The 16,388-nt window shown below is 38.9% G+C and overlaps 1 protein-coding gene and 1 pseudogene across 16 annotated transcripts in view; one reads left to right on the top strand and one right to left on the bottom strand.

The window, feature by feature from the left end:
• Positions 1 to 1,233: 1,233 nt before the first annotated feature.
• LOC100671844 (histone H2A type 1-like) lies at positions 1,234 to 5,097 on the top strand (annotated as a pseudogene).
• Positions 5,098 to 5,790: 693 nt separating this feature from the next.
• Positions 5,791 to 16,388, bottom strand: part of ALPK1 (alpha kinase 1) — a 146,251-nt gene continuing 135,653 nt past the window's right edge. For all 16 annotated transcript variants that reach the window (XM_023548592.2, XM_023548584.2, XM_023548589.2 and 13 more), the window contains 3 exons: positions 9,412 to 9,574; positions 7,504 to 7,690; positions 5,791 to 6,359 (listed from right to left, as the gene is read on the bottom strand). In XM_023548592.2, the coding sequence (XP_023404360.1) occupies positions 6,160 to 6,359; positions 7,504 to 7,690; positions 9,412 to 9,574 (550 nt within the window). In that variant the 3' untranslated portion in view covers positions 5,791 to 6,159. The remainder of the gene's footprint in view (positions 6,360 to 7,503; positions 7,691 to 9,411; positions 9,575 to 16,388) is intronic.

Consider the following 16,388-nt stretch of genomic DNA (forward strand, 5'->3'; position numbering starts at 1 on the left):
CACATGGACCTTGCTGGATGGAATACACAGGAATCAAACTGACTACCTCTGCGGAAAGAGTCGATGGAGAAGCTCAGTATCATCAGTCAGAACAAGGCCAGGGGTCAACTACAGAGCAGACTATCAGTTGCTCATATGCAAGCTCAAGTGGAAGCCGAAGAAATTTAAAACAAGTCCACAAGGGCCAAAGTATGACCTTAAGTGCATCCCACCTGAATTGAGAGGCCATCTCAAGAATAGATTTGATGCACTGAACATTTATGACCAAAGACCAGATGATTTGTGGGATAACATCAAGGATATCATACACGAAGAAAGCAAAAGCCATTAAAAAGTCAGAAAAAAAAAAAAGACCAAAATGGATGTCAGAAGAGACTCTGAAACTTGCTCTTGAATGTAGAGCAGCTAAAGCAAATGGAGGAAATGATGACGTAAAGGACTTGAACAGAAGATTTCAAAAGGGCAGCTCGAGAAGACAAAGTAAAATATTATAATGAAATGTGCAAAGACCTGAAGTTAGAAAACCAAAAGGGAAGAACATGCTTGGCATTTCTCAAGCTGAAAGAATTGAAGAAAAAATTCAAGCCTCGAATTAACAATATTGAAGGTTTCCATGGGCAAAAAAGTTAATGACTCAGAAAGCCTCAAAAGAAAATTGAAGGAATACACAGAGTCACTGTACCAAAAAGAACTGGTTGATACTCAACTATTTCAGGAGATAGAAAACGATCAAGAACTGATGGTACTGAAGGAAGAAGTCCAAGATGCAAAGACGGCATTGACAAAAAACAAGGCTGCAGGAATTGATGGAATATCAGTTGAGATGTTTCAACAAGCAGAAGCAACGCTGGAAGTTCTCACTGGTCTATGCCAAGAAATTTGGAAGGCAGTTACTTAGCCAACTGACTGGAAGTGATCCATATTTGTGCCCACTCCAAAGAAAGGCTATCCAACAGGATGGGATAATTTTTGAATAATATCATTAATATCACTTGCAAGTAAATTATGCTGAAGATAATTGAAAAATGGTTGCAGCAGTACACTGATAGGGAACTGCTGAAAATTCAAGCCAGTTTCAGAAGAGGACGTGGATTGAGGGATATCATTGCTGATGTCAGGTGTGTCTTGGCTGAAAGCAAAGAATACCAGAAAGACATTTATCTGTGTTTTATTGACTATGCAAAGGCATTAGACTGTGTGGATCATAACAAATTACGTATAACATTGCGAAGAATGGGTATCCCAGAGCACTTATTTGTGCTCATGTGGAAACTGTACTTAGACCAAGAGGCAATTGTTCAAACAGAACAGGGAGATACTGTATGGTTTAAAATCAGGAAAGGTGTGTGTCAGGGCGGTATCCTTTCACCAGAGTTATTCAATCTGCATGCTGAGCAAATAATCAGAGAAGTTGGACTCTAGGAAGAAGAATGTGGCATCAGGATTGGAGGAAGACTCATTAACAAACTGTGATATGCAGATGATACAACCTTGCTTGCTTAAAAAGAACGAAGAGGACTTGAAGCACTTACTGATGAAGATCAAAGACTACAGCTTTCAGTATGGCTTGCAGCTTAACATAAAGAAAACAGAAATCCTCACGACCGGACCAATAAGCAACATCATTATAAACGGAAGACTGAAGAAGAATTGACACCTTTGAATTATGGTGTCGGCGAAGAATATTGAATATGCCATGGACTGTCAGAACAATGAACAGATCTATCTTGGAAGAAGTACAGCCAGTATGCTCTTTAGAAGTGAGGATGGCGAGACTTGGTCTCGCCTATCTTGGACATGGTATCAGAAGGGACCAGTGCCTGGAGAAAGACATCATATTTGGTAAAGCAAAGGGTCATTAAAAAAGAGGAAGACCTTCAACAAGATTGAGTAACATAGTGGCTGCAACACTGGGCTCAAATATAGCAATGATTGTGAGGATGGCTCAGGACCAGGCAGTGTTTCCTTCTTGTGTGCATGGGGTTGCGTGGCGTCAGAACCTACTGGAAGGCACCCACCAACAAGAAGTTTTTTCTCTTCCTTCAGGGAGTCATATGGTGCAAACTGGGAAAGCATGGCTGATGCAACTGTGGTGGTTGGTGTGGATGTGTGGGATAGCTGCTGATGCATCTTATTTGTGACCTTTAGAGACTTCTGCTCCAGACTTCTGAGGTCCATACTACAGTCGTGAGTTTACCACAAGTCCTGGATGTCTCAATAGGGTGTTAAATCCCATGTCTTAAGTAAGTACCTCAGGGGTTGTTCTGTTTTTCTTTGCCCCTTGTTTTCCTTTTTTTGCCTGTTTGCAATCTCTGGACGTGGCAAGCAGGGCGGCAAAGCTCCAGCTAAAGTGGGTGTGCAGCTTCCTGTGGGGCGTGTGCACCGCTTGCTCCACAAAGGTAACCTTGTGGAGCCTTCCGGCCGCGCTGGTCCGCTGGTGTACCTGGCGGCGGTGCTGGAGTACCGGACCGCGGAGATCCTGGAGCTGGCGGACAACTCGGCCCACAATAAGATGCGCATTGTGCCACGCCGCCGGTAGCTGGCCATCCGGAACAACAAGGAGCTCAGCAAGCTGCTCGGCTGCGTCAAGATCTCGTAGGGCAGCGTCCTGCCTAACAGCCAGGCTGTGCTGCTGCCCAAGACCAAGAGCCACCACAAGGCCAAGGGCAAGTAATATGACACTTGTATGCGCTTCAGGAAACACTTCAAACCCACAGACCCGTTTCAGAGTTCCTCTCCGCCCCACCCACCCCACACCATTTCAAAAGATGAGCTAAGGTCCTCTGTTATGAAGGAACAGAAAATACAAAGATTTCAAAAGAGAGATGCTAGGATCCGAAGTGTCTGCCAAGCCTACCAACTCTAAGAAATTAATGGGATGGACAGCTTCAGCAATCCTATCTCACTGACGATTCTGCACCTGCAAATTGTTTCCTATTAAAAACTTACTCTGCATTAGGGAAGAAGGGAAGGGGAGGGGAGGAGAGAGGAGGGAAGGGAAGGGGAGGAAGAACCTCAAGTCAATGAATTCTTGCTCATCCAGTAATACGTTCTGGATCCCTCGGTAAAAACTAAGCACCAAGCACAATCAAAATCCAACCAAAGGGGTATTTCCCTACCTCTTGCCATTACATACTAGCTTATTTTTGTACTTCCTTCTAGGTATAATCTCTTTCCTCCATCTTCAGTTTCAGCATATCTCCAACTGGAGGATGCTGGTGTTTAACCCTAGCCTGGCAGCCAGGATAGAAGGTGCGGGCAGCTCTGGAGACAGGCATCTGCTGCCTTCTGGGCAAGACCTCTGAAGCATCCTCCAGCATGGGAGAAGTACTAGCTCCTTCTGGTGATTGTGAGCCAACTTTGAAAGATCTGCAAATTTGGGGGTGGGTTGCAGAGCCAAAATCCTTTCAGATTTCCTCATCCTATATTCCAGGATCCTGGGTTTTCTCAACCAGATCCCTTACCTTAGCTTAACAGAACTGCTTTAGGTGAGTATTTAAATGTCTCTGGAATTCTACAACTCTAATTATCAATGTCTAAGTCGCCTCCTCAGCTATGTGCACTCTCCATAGCAGAAGATAAGGACCTCTGTGTAAACTATCAATAGTGCTTTACGTAGAAGCCCTCTGGCTTTCACACATAGCCTTTAAATGCTTTTTAATGGTTCTCAGTTTCTCATTGTCCCTCTGCAGGGAATCATACACTTAGTAGTAAATATTCAATTTTGCTGCTGTTCTACTATTGCACCTTATACATATTTCAGATTTCTGAATCATTGTTCCTGCAAGGGCATTTCCCTCCACCAGAATTTTCCTAGGTTACCACCATTAAAATCTTTTAAGTGCGAGGTACCATCTGTGCCCCACATATCATTCAGGATGAATGTCTTCTTTACCCACCAGGTGGTAAGTGAGTCAGTTCCCAAAACCCATATTACCATCTGTTTTCTTGGACCACTTCCGGTACACCTATGCTAACTTGGGTCCCCTGAGAAACAGATGCCAAGATGGAATGAGATATGCAAGAGATTACTAAGTAGGGAGAGCCTTCAGGGCAGATACAGGTCCGACTCCTGTGAAAGGAGAAAAGGAAGAAAGAAGTATTTGAAATGAAGAGTTTTAGACTGCAGCACAGCTCTAAGAAAGTTTGATGGAAGTTGATGGACAGTTCTCGAGCCAAAGTAACCTGTTAGAGGGGTCTCACATCCCACAAGAAGGGCTGGCACTAGTAGCCCATTGAATTCAGTCATTGGGAGTAGTCTGGGGCAAGTGGGGCCTTGGACATGGTAGAGGATCCATCACGGTGGTAGCTGGGCCTATTAGTCAACTACGTTCCCTGAAACAGGAGATCTGAGTGATATATTTTCATAGCTCCCCACAACTGAACTTGGTGATGATGTATTTGCCTATTTACATATTGATTGATTTGGTTTGCTAATTTTTTTTCAGGACTTTTGAAAAATATATTTTGGTGTTATTAGCATAATTACTTCATTAAATATTTGGTATAATTTACCAGTGAAGTTGTCTGTTATCTGGGCCTGGAGTCTTCTTTACGTTAAAAAATTCAATAACAGATTTGATTTCTTTAATAGAAATATTATAAATATATTTGTCTGTTTTGGAAAGTTATATTTTTAAAGGTACTTATACATATCACTTAAAATTCTAAAATATTGGCATAAAATAGTTCATAATGTCTTTATATTATCTTTTTTTATATCTGCAGGAGCTATAATGTCTTGTTTTTTTTCTTTCCTGACATTGGCGACCTCTCTTTTTTTCTCTTGGTAAGTCTTACCATGGGTCTATTAATTTTATTAATCTTTCAAAAAACTCAGTTTTAGCTCTATCTTGGAATAAATCTAAAAAGATGTGTGCTAGATTTACGTAAAGAAAACTTTAAAATTGTATAAAGGTACACACAAAAAAAGGTTCACTGGGCAGTGTTTCATTCTGTTGTACATGGGGTTGCTATGAGTCAGAATAGACTCAATGGCACCTAACAACAACAACACAAAGAAAAATTGAACAAATGGAAACACCATGTTTTTAGAAAAACTTCACATTGTATAAAAAAAAAAGGTCTTTCACATTATAGAGATGTCAATTCCCTCTGAGTTAGTTTAACATAGCTCAAATGATAAAACACAATTTTTTAAAAAATGTGGATGGGGAATATGATAAGGTGATTCCAAAGTGCATATGTCAATATAAAGCAGAAAACAGAAAGGGCTGAAAAAGAAGTGTAACAAGAGAAGACTAGCCCTCTCAAATGTTGAAATATATTATAAATATTCAGTAACAAAAACATTATGATACCGGTACATAAACAGACAAATAAAAGCCTGGAATAAATTAGAAAGTCTGTAAGTCCTTAAAACAATTCAATATACGGTAAATCAGTGTGAAAAAATGACTAATTCAATAAATAGGACAAAACTGGATAGCTATCTAGAATAAGATAAAATTTCTTCCCTCATACCTTTCACAAATATAAATAAAATGGAAGGGAACAAGGGAGAATTAAAAAGAAAGAAACTCAGGAGTAGAGAAGATCTAAGTAGGGCATATGACCAGGAAGCCAATAAATAAAAGACTGATGAATACAACTGTACACCAAAAAAAAAAAAAAGAACTCTCCATAGAAAAACACAAAGTCAAAAGAAAATTTGCAATTCACATCACAAAGGCCTGAATTTTTAAATATAGAAAGAACTCCTAAGTTAACAAAGAAAAGACCAATAATATCAATCTTAATAGTAATAAAAAGTTCGTAAATCTCAATGGCTTAAATAAGAAAAGTTTATTTCTCAGGTATGCTTTGTTTTCATTGTGATCATCTGGGGCTCTTTTCCATGTTGCCTTCACCACAGGACTTAGGTTAGTGAGCAGCTCCCTCCTGAAGAATTCTTAGCCATCGTGGCAGAGGGACAGAGACTTACAGAGGGAGGGGAAGGTCTTGTACCGACAATTAGATGGGGGCCTGAAAGTGACACTCATCAATTCCTTTTGTCAAATTATTGACAAGAACTAGCCACACAGTTCTGCCCAAGCCCAAAGGGACCTGGCTGTGCCATGTTCTATGTGCTTGGAAGGCGGGAGGAACCTATTATTGGTGACCAACACTAAGGTCTATCATATTAGCAATCCAGATAGGCTATGACTTCCTCAGTTTCTCTACAGAAGGTCTAGTCAAAGAAAGACGATGACATATTTCATTACATTCTACATGCTGATGATTAAAGAAATAAAAAATTCCTCTCTTTCCAAAATTGGTAGTGGCATCTTTCTGATCAACAGAGTGAATCTGGGGATCCGTGAGGTAGATGAGCCCTTTTCCATTACCAGTCACCCAACCTAAAAGAGAAATGAATACATCTGAGTATTAAATCCCCTGTAAATGTCAGGAAGTGCTTCAGAAAAATATGTATATATGTACTTAAAGAGGCTTTTTAAAACTTGCTTATACTGAGGTTTATGTTTAATTAATTTATGCTAAGGGAATTGGTGCGGAGTAGTCCAGTAATTGGTTTAAGAGGAGAGTTTTGGGTAAGCCTATTAGTCAAATATGACACCCAGATAACTGATTTTCAAGGAATTAGGGAGCAATAACATGTACTTAGTATATTAAAATCACAATATTGAATATTTCTTTCATATTCAGAAGTTTCTTTAGTGCCCTACTCATTAATTCATGTACTTACCCATTTATTCAACAAGTATTTACTGAGTGCATATATTCTACAAAGGACTATTGTAGACACTGGGGATGCAGTAGTGAACAAGTCAGTTAAAAATCCTTGTATTAACTGAGCTAATGCTCTTGTGGGGGGGACAGATCAATAAACAATATATATATGTAAAACCTGAAAGACAGTCATAAATGCTACAGACAGGTGATATAGGGAAAGTCTTGGGGGGATGGTTAGGGAATTATTATTAGAGATAATTATATTTATTTCATTTATTATTTAAGTGAGGCATAGAGTATTGGTTAATAAAAATTCTGAGAAATACCAAATTGGAAACAAAATCAAAATATTAATACAAATATTAAAAGAAGTCAGATTTAAGTACACACAGCTTTCTGTTCCATAATACCCCAGTTATAAAACTCACCATGACACTTGCAATAACAATAAAGGGGTGAGGAAGAGAAAGCACTAAAAGATCATTACACATCAAAAAATTCAATAATAAAAAAATCTACATCATTCAATTCTAATTGAGTGGGGAAAAAAAGCTATTATGATTTTACCCTGGAACAAACGCAACAGACGGTGAGTCAGATCCTCTCAGTGGTTATGTGATAGCTTAGACTCTTGAAGACGGTTTAGACATTTTCTCAGGCATCAATTAGTACGTATAGTAAAATCAAAGAACTTAATTCCAAATAGTAGCCTATGCATTGGAACAATCTATTAACTAATGGTTGGCAGAACTAGCTCATAAGCTCACATTTAGATATTAAAAATAAAAAGTAGTTCCCATTTTTACATACCTTGTAAATCAACCACAACATCTCTATGTTTGGAAAACTCATAGGAAAAATGGCCATAGGCCAACCCATATTCTGTGGCTTTATATTCTGTTTTCACCACTCTCGTGTTATTTGATAATTTTACAAATTCTCCTAGTATGTAAGGTTCCACGCTGACACATCCCTTTATTGTCTTGTCCTCTAAAATCTGGAAAACAGAAATGAGGAGGCAGGAGATCATAATAGTTAAGGCTTTGGAGTTCGGTAGGTCTTGGTTTGAACCTAAGCTCTGCAATTTAGGAGCTTTGTAACTTAATCGTTTTAGATTTCAGTTTCCTCATCTGTAAAATGGCTTAAATAATAACCACCTCATCGTATTGTTAAAGGATTATATGAGAAAATACATGTAATGTGCTTACCATTATATGTGGCATATGACAGAACCTAAAATAATTATTATTCTTTTATTAAAATGCTCACTTAAAAATTATGTCATGAGGTGCTAGCTTGCCAGGGAATGTAGCTAGATCACACACTGGGATTCTGTGTTGAAATACCAGCTCAAGTATTTCTGTGCCACTTGTTTCAAAGGTTAGAGTTAATGTTTGTAAAATGCCTGGCACAGTGCTTGACACAGAGAAGATGCAAGATAGATGATAGGTATTATTATTATGAGTAATAGAAGATGGGTCTAAAAATGTCTCTGGTCAATGTAAAAATCCTTGTATGTATAAAGGAGCCAATGAGATATCATATTTGGGGGAGCAGGGTATTCTTTTTTCGTGTGTTTTTTTCACAAAAAATTGTGCTTTAAGTGAAAGTTTACAGCTCAAGTTAGTTCCTCATACAAAAATTTATACACACATTGTCATGTGACCCTAGTTGCTATCCCTATAATACATCAGCATCCTCCTTTCCATCCTGGATTTCCCATGTCCATTCAACCAGCTCCTGTCCCTTTCTGCCCTCTCATCTTGCCTCCAGACAGGAGCTGCCCATTTGGTCCTACGTACCTACTTGAACTAAGAAGCACTCTCTTCACGAGTATCATTATATGTCTTGTGGTCCAGTCAAATCTTTGTCTGAAGAGTTGGCTTTGGGAATGGTTTTAGTTCTGGGTTAACAGAGTCCTGGGGCCATGTCTTCTGGTTCCTCCAGTGTCAGTCAGACCATTAAGTCTGGTCTTTTTACTAGAATTTGGGTTCTGCACCCCACTTTTTTTCCTGGAGCAGGGTATTCTTAGTTCAAAAAAATAGAAAACTTGGTAGGGATGGTTGCCCTTCTATACTTAAAGAGATATCTTGGGAAAGAGAAATTGATCTCAATGGTCCCAGAAGGGAAAGCTGTAATCTATAGACAGAAATTAGAAATTTGGGCCAAAGCTAAGAACTTCCTAACAATTAAATTTGCACATAAAAGGGTAATAATGTTTTTCTTACTGAAGTGTTTAAGTGAAGGCTTAGTAATCACTTGGTTACAAGGGACAGGGACCAACAGATATAAAATGAGATTTATACATCATATTGAGGGGATCATGTACGTATTACACATGATCTTTACAGTATCTTCTCTGAAAGCACAGACAGTGCAGAAGTAAAATATACTAAAAATGCTAACTTGACCATGTGGGACCACATACCCGGAATGATAGATATTTAAGCATGACTTGGAAGATCCAAATGATGGGTTCAGGGTGGCAGGAGGTCATATTCTTGCATATCTAAGTAGCTGAAGCAGATAAAGTAGATAAAGTAACTGAGTTTATTGGATTTTAGCTAAATGAGGTGGAGGTGGACAGGTTGGTAATAAAAATCTAACCCAATGCATATGTATAGGCCTATTTAACCAGTCCCTTAAGGTTGCTATGAGTCAGAATCTACTCGATGGCAATGGGTTTGGTTTTTGGTTGATTGCTTTCCTTAATCTTACCAGTAATATTGTAGATGGAATGTAGAATATCTGTGTTGGGATCTTTTGTTCATAGAGTCTCTTATTAAATTCTGTCACATAGTGCTGTGCAGTCATCTGCCGCTCCACATCAGTGAAGTGGTGCCAGAGCCCCTTCTGCTCCTTATACTCTTTCCCAACATACCTATGAATGGAGAGAAATCACACAAAGAGATGCAAAAGTGATCTTACTGTAGAGTAAGAGAAAGGAGATCAAAAGAGATATGCAAAAGTGTTTGACAGATGTTACTCTTTCTCTGAGTTAGACAGTCAATATTAATTATTTTGACTTATCTAGTCAAACTTACATAACTTTGTAAGAGGCCGGTGGACAATGGAACACAGTTAATGCTAGCTGACTCAGAATGATATTGATTATAAAGGGGAAGTGTCCACTTAATGTAGCAATTCACCAGACTTCTTTAAGCTAAGAGCCAGCACGCAACCAGAAAGTGTATGGGCTCTGGAACCAGATCTTTCACTCACTGCAGTATGGTCTTACCAAGGTCAATTAACCAATCTGAGGCTTTCTTCTATTCCTTCCTTTTATTATTACTTCATCCTTAAAGTACTTATTTCCCATCAACACCTACGCGTGTGCACAATACAGTGCTAGCCCTGAGTATTTTCTGAAGAAAGGATGAGACAAAATTTGTATCCTTTAAGGGCTTATAACATAGTGGGGGAGAGAAGATACAAGGAAGTATGCGATTAAGGGTTGAAAAGAGTGAAATAGTAAGTACTACACTTCACTGTAGTTCATTCTTTAAATGATGGATTACATTGATTGTTTTTCTAATGCTGAACCATTCCTGCATACCTGGTATGAATCCCACTTGGTCATAGTGAATTATTTTTTTGATATGTTGTTGAATTCTATTGGCTAGAATTTTGTTGAGGATTTTTGCATCTAAGTTCATGAGGGATATAGGTCTATAATTTTCTTTTTTTTTTTGTGGTGTCTTTACCCAGGTTTGGTATCAGGGATATGGTGGCTTCATAGAATGAGTTTGGGAGTATTCCATTCTTTTCTATGCTCTGAAATACCTTTAATAATAGTGATGTTAACCGTTCTCTGAATGTTTGGTAGAATTCTCCAATGCAGCCGTCAGGGCCAGGGCTTTTTTTTGTTGGGAGTTTTTTAATTACCTTTTCAATCTTGTCTATTGTTATGGATTTATTCAGTTGTTCTACCTTGCTTGTGTTAGTTTAGGTAGGTGGTGTGTTTCTAGAAATTCGTCCATTTCTTCTAGGTTTTTAAATTAGTTAGGGTACAATTTTTCACAATAATCTGATATGATTCTTTTAGTTTCAGTTGGGTCTGTTGTGACATCACCCATCTCATTTCTTATTCAGGTTATTTGCTTCCTCTCCTGTTTTTATTTTGTCAGTTTGGCCAATGGTTTATTAATTTTGTTAATTTTTTTTTCAGAGAACCAGCTTTCAGCCTTGTTAATCCTTTCAATTGTTTTTTCTGTTCTCTATTTCATTTAATTCAGCTCTAATTTTTATTATTTGCTTTCTTCTGATGCCTGAGGGTTTCTTTTGTTGCTCTCTTTCTATTTGTTCAAGTTGTAGGGATAATTCTTTGATTTTGGCCCTTTCTTCTTTTTGGATGTGTGCATTTATTGCTATAATTTGACCTCTGAGCATTGCTTTAGCTGTGTCCCAAAGGTTCTGATAGGAAGTGTTTTCATTCTTATTGGATTCTATGGATTTCTTTAGTCTGTCTTTAATTTCTTCTATAACGGTAGTTTTTGAGCAAGGTGTTGTTCAGTTTCCAAGTGTTTGATTTCTTTTTCCCGCTTTTTCTGTTATTGATTTCTACTTTTATGGCTTTATGGTCTGAGAGGATGCTTTGTAATGTTTTGATATTTTGGATTCTGCTAAGGCTTGCTTTGTGACCTAATATGTGGTCTATTCTAGAGAATATTCCATGTGCATTGGAAAAGAAAGTATACTTGGCTGCCATTGGGTGGAGTGTTCTGTATATGTCTATGAGGTCAAGTTGGTTGATTGTGGCATTTAGATCTTCCGTGTCTTTATTGAGCTTCTTTCTGGAAGTTCTGTCCTTCACCGAAAGTGGTGTGTTGAAGTCTCCTACTATTATTGTGGAGCTATCTCACTTTTCAAAGTTGTTAGAGTTTGTTTTATGTATCTTGGAGCCCTGTCATTGTGTGTGTAAATATTTAATATGGTTATATCCTCCTGGTATATTGTCTCTTTAATCATTATACAGTGTCCTTCCTTATCCTTTGTGGTGAATTTAACTTTAAAGTCTATTTTGTCAGAAATTAATATTGCCACTGCTGCTCTTTTTGATTGTTGTTTGCATGATGCATTTTTTTCCCATCCTTTGAGTTTTAGTTCGCTTGTGTCTTTAAGTCTAAGGTGTGTCTCTTGTAGGCAGCATGTAGACGGATCATTTTTTAATCCATTCTGCCACTCTCTCTCTCTTTATTGGTGCATTTAGTCCATTTACATTCAGCGTAATTATGGATAGGTATGAGTTTAGTGCTGTCGTTTTGACGTCTCTTTTTGTATTGTTGACAGCTTCTTTTTTCCACTTAATTTTTGTGCTGATTGGTTTTTCTTTATATATTGTGTTTTCTTCTTTTTCATTGTTGTTGATTTTGTTTTTGCTATTTTCTTTATGTTTCTCTTGTATTTTATTTTGATGTGTAGGATTGTTAGTCTCCTTTATGGTTACTTTAATATTTACCCCTATTTTTCTAAGCTTAAACCAAACTTTTATCTCTTTATATCGCCTTGACTTCCTCTCCATATGAAAGATCTATGACTACATTTTTCAGTCCCTCTTTATTGATTTAATGTTGTCATCTTTTACATAATGATACTGCTGTTTCCCTGTTTTGAGCATTTTTTTAATCTTGATTTTTTTGTTTTTAATTTCTCTATCTGGGTTGACATCTGGTTGCTCTGACCTGTGTTCTAGTCTTGGGTTGATATCTGATATTATTGATTTTCTAACCAGAAGACTCCCTTTAGTATTTCTTGTAGTTTTGGTTTGGTTTTTGCAAATTCCTTAAACTTCTGTTTATCTGGAAATGTGCTAATTTTGCTTTCATAGTTGAGAGACAGTTTTGCTGGATATGTGATTCTTGGCTGGCAATTTCTTCCCTTCAATGCTTTATATATGTCATCTCATTGCCTTCTTGCCTGCATGGTTTCTGCCAAGTAGTCCGAGTTTATTCTTATTGATTCTCCTTTGTAAGTGACTTTTTGTTATCCCTAGCTACTCTTAAAATTCTGTCTTTATCTTTGGTTTTGGCGAGTTTGATTATATGTCTTGGTGACTTTCTTTTAACATCTACCTTATGTGGACTTCGATGAGCATCTTAGATAGATATCTTCACATCCTTCACAATGTTAAGGAAGTTTTCTGCCAACAAGTGTTCAAAAATTCTCTCTGTATTTTCTGTTATCCCTCCCTGTTCTGGTACTTCAATCACTAGTAGGTTATTTCTCTTGATAGAGTCCCACATGATTCTTAGGGTTTCTTCATTTTCAAAAAAATTCTCTTATCTGGTTTTTCTTCGAATATATTGGTGCCAAGTGTTTCATCTTCAGTCTCACTAATTCTGCCTCCATTTCATCAATTCTGCTCCTCTGACTTTCTAATGAATTGTCTAATTCTGAAATTTTATTGTTAAATCTTCTGAATTTCAGGTTGCCGTCTCTCTATGGATTCTTGCAGCCTATTAAATTATTTATTATGATCTTGAATAACCTTCTTAATTTCCTCGACTGCTTTATCTGTGTTTTCCTTGGCTTATTCTGTGTTTTGCCTGATCGCCTTCCTGATCTCTTGAAGAGTTCTGTATATTAATGTTTTGTATTCGACCTCTGGTAATTCCAGGAATACCTCTTTGTCCAGAAGATACCTTGACTCTTTGTTCTGAGAGCTTGTTGAAGTGATCATGGCCTGCTTCTTTATGTGATTTGATATTAGCTGTTGTCTCTGAGCCATCTATAAGTTATCATGTTAATTTATTTTATGTTTGCTTACTGTGTCCTAGCTTCTTGCTTTGTTTTGTTTTGATATGCCCAAATTGGCTGCTTGGGTGATCTAGCTTATTTGTGCCTTTGAAGCTCTAATGTCTTGTCACCAGAGGGCTAAAGCTGTTACCATGTATATGAGCCTGGGAGTCCATTCACTTTTCTTGTATGGATTCAGCTCAGGTGTCCAGGTAGTCAGTTATCAAGTGTGTGGCACAGGCTCTCTTCTACAGTCTTAGAGGAGCAGGGGTGATTGGTATAGGCACAGGTATCTGGTTGCAGCAGGGGGTCACGCTCTGAACAAGGCAGGGGACTGACAACAATCCCCCAAGTGTCTGTGAGGAAAGTGTATCCCTGCTCCCTAAAGCATACAGGTGGGTGGGTTCTGCAGCCAGACCATGGGCACTCAATGCTTTTGGCTGTGAGGACTGGGAGGCACCACTTATCCTTGGATTCCTAGTGCTGGTGGCTAGGTGGCATGGGTGGAGCCACCAGTCCTCAGACCCCAGATTTGGGTAGAGGAGGTCTCTGCTTAATAAGGTCTCTTAATAAGCAGAGTGGTGTTAAATGTCAAAAACCCACCCTTCTACCACACAGCTGAGACTGTTGAAATCAGATCTCAGGCACAAACACCACTGCAGTCTGCCAACAAGAGCCTAAGCTGCTGAAATGGGCCCACACAGGTCCATGCAGGAGTGAAAGCCGTTCGAAGTCTGTGGACCATTTGTGGCTGGACAGGAGCTGCTTTTACCCTGAGTTCCAAGCTTAGGGGATTTGGCAGATTATTTTTCCCCCGTTTGTTAATTTGTTCCTTCTCCAGGGCTGGGAAAATGGCTCAGGAGCACAGCAAGACCTATCTCAGGCCCAGTGAAATCGACAACCACTGAAGTTGGCTTGGGGGCCTGAGGCAGAGGGAGGAGGGATCAGATAAATGGGAGAGAGTTCTTTCACAAGCGGTGCTATCTGATCCATGCAGTAAATTTGACACAAGCACTTATCTTTTGCCGAGAGTGCTGTTCTTCACTGATTCCGGAGATGTGAGTAGACTGTTTGGCTCTCCCTGAGGAAACCACATTCTGAACGCTACCTCCCGCCCTGCCACAGTTGCACCAGGGGATTGTGCCTGAGAGGTGCTGGTCAGGTCTGGCAACTCCTCGGCTTTCTGAACCATTTCTCCCTCCCCCTCCCACTCAGTCTGATTTCCTAACTTTGCCTTTGATGTCAGGTTTCCTAGCTTGTCATATATGTAATTGATTCACTTGTTTTTTGGGGTCTTTGTTGTAAGAGGGATCACCAGAAACATCGCCTCCTGTAGTTTATTCTTGCTATAACCTGTTGCCCTCGAGTTGATTCTGACTTATAGCAACCCTATAGGACAAGTAGAACTGCCCCATAGGGTTTCCAAGGAATGGCTGGTGGATTTGAACTGCCAACCTTTTGGTTAGCATTTGAGCTCTTAACCAGTGTGCCACCAGGGCTCTGTATTCTTGCTTTTAAAACAAAACAAAAAAACAAAAACAAAAACAAAAAAACCTGTTGCTATCGAGTAGTTTCCAACTCATAACGACCCTATAACATAGAGTAGACCTGCCGCACAGGGTTTCCAAGGAGTGGCTGGTGGATTCGAACTGTCGACCTTCTGGTTAGCAGATGAACCCTTAACCACTGTGCTACCAGGGCTCCATTCTTGCTATAAGCTGGTGTGAATTCACTAGTAATTTCACATGTACCCAGAATGACCTCTGAAAATCAAAGCGAATTGTCTGAGTCATAGACTTCAACCAGAGTAAACCCTCTCCAGAGATTTCTGAATCCAGTATGATAACAGAATCTAAGGAGGCTGTGGTTCTGGCCATTCAGATGGCTGAGGCTCATTGAAGGTTGCAAAGGAGGAACCCACATGGCAGCAAAGAGCAGTCTTCCAAGGAGCAGTTGTCACACAGGCACATTCAGCCAATGCCAGGGAGACCCTGGCCTGCAGAAGCTTTGAATCAATTTGGAAGTTTGCTTTTGGTCATTGAATCCAGAGGCATCCACATGAGAGCAAACCCTGAAGGTGCTGATACTGGAGCATTTGCTGAGTGCCTTGCCAGAGGAGTTCCAGGCCTGGGTGGAGAATCATTGCTCTGGGATCAGAGACCCATTCTTGCATTTTATGATTTTTCTGGGATCATTTTTTAAGTAAAGATTTCTTAGTGGCAAACTCTCTCAATCTTTTTTTTTTTTTAACCTGCAAATGTCTTTATTTTGCTTTCCTCCATGAAAAAGAACTTCCCTGAGCAGATGACTTCCATTGTCTTCTCTATTCCATTATTTTCACTGAGAAAGCAGATGTATGTCTAATTGACATTCCTTTCTATGTAGTCTCTTTTCTTTGACTACTTTAAAGATTGTTTCTTTGTCGGTATTCTGAAGTTTGACTATGGTCTATCTAGGAGAATATGTCTTGCTTCTTCCTTCTTTCTTTCCTTCCCTCTTCCTTTCTTCTTTCCTCCCTACTTCCCTCCTCCCTTCCTTCTTTCTTTCCATCTACTTTCTTCTCTCTTTCTGCTTCTATGCTACTTGGAATTCATTGTGATTACGATATTGAAGATGAATGTTTTTGGCAACTTTGAAAATTATTATAAGATATTTATTTAAATATTCCTTCTTTTCTATTTGAAATTACCTTCTTCTGATCAGATTATTTGAATTCTCTCACTCCATCTGCCATCTCTCTCTCTTTTTTTTCTTTCATTTCTCATCTCATATTCTCCTATCCTGATTCCACCACTTGGCTGTGTGACTTTGGACAAATTTCTTAAAATCTATGTGCCTCAGTTTACTCATCTTTAAGAGCAAGGTATAGTACATGTCTCACAGAGTTTTGTGAGGATTAGTTGAGTTAGTATATAAATCAGTTAAATCAGGGCCCGACACATAGTAAATGCATTTATGTG

This window comes from Loxodonta africana, chromosome 5, assembly GCF_030014295.1.
Source record: "Loxodonta africana isolate mLoxAfr1 chromosome 5, mLoxAfr1.hap2, whole genome shotgun sequence".
NCBI classification, from domain to species: domain Eukaryota; kingdom Metazoa; phylum Chordata; class Mammalia; order Proboscidea; family Elephantidae; genus Loxodonta; species Loxodonta africana.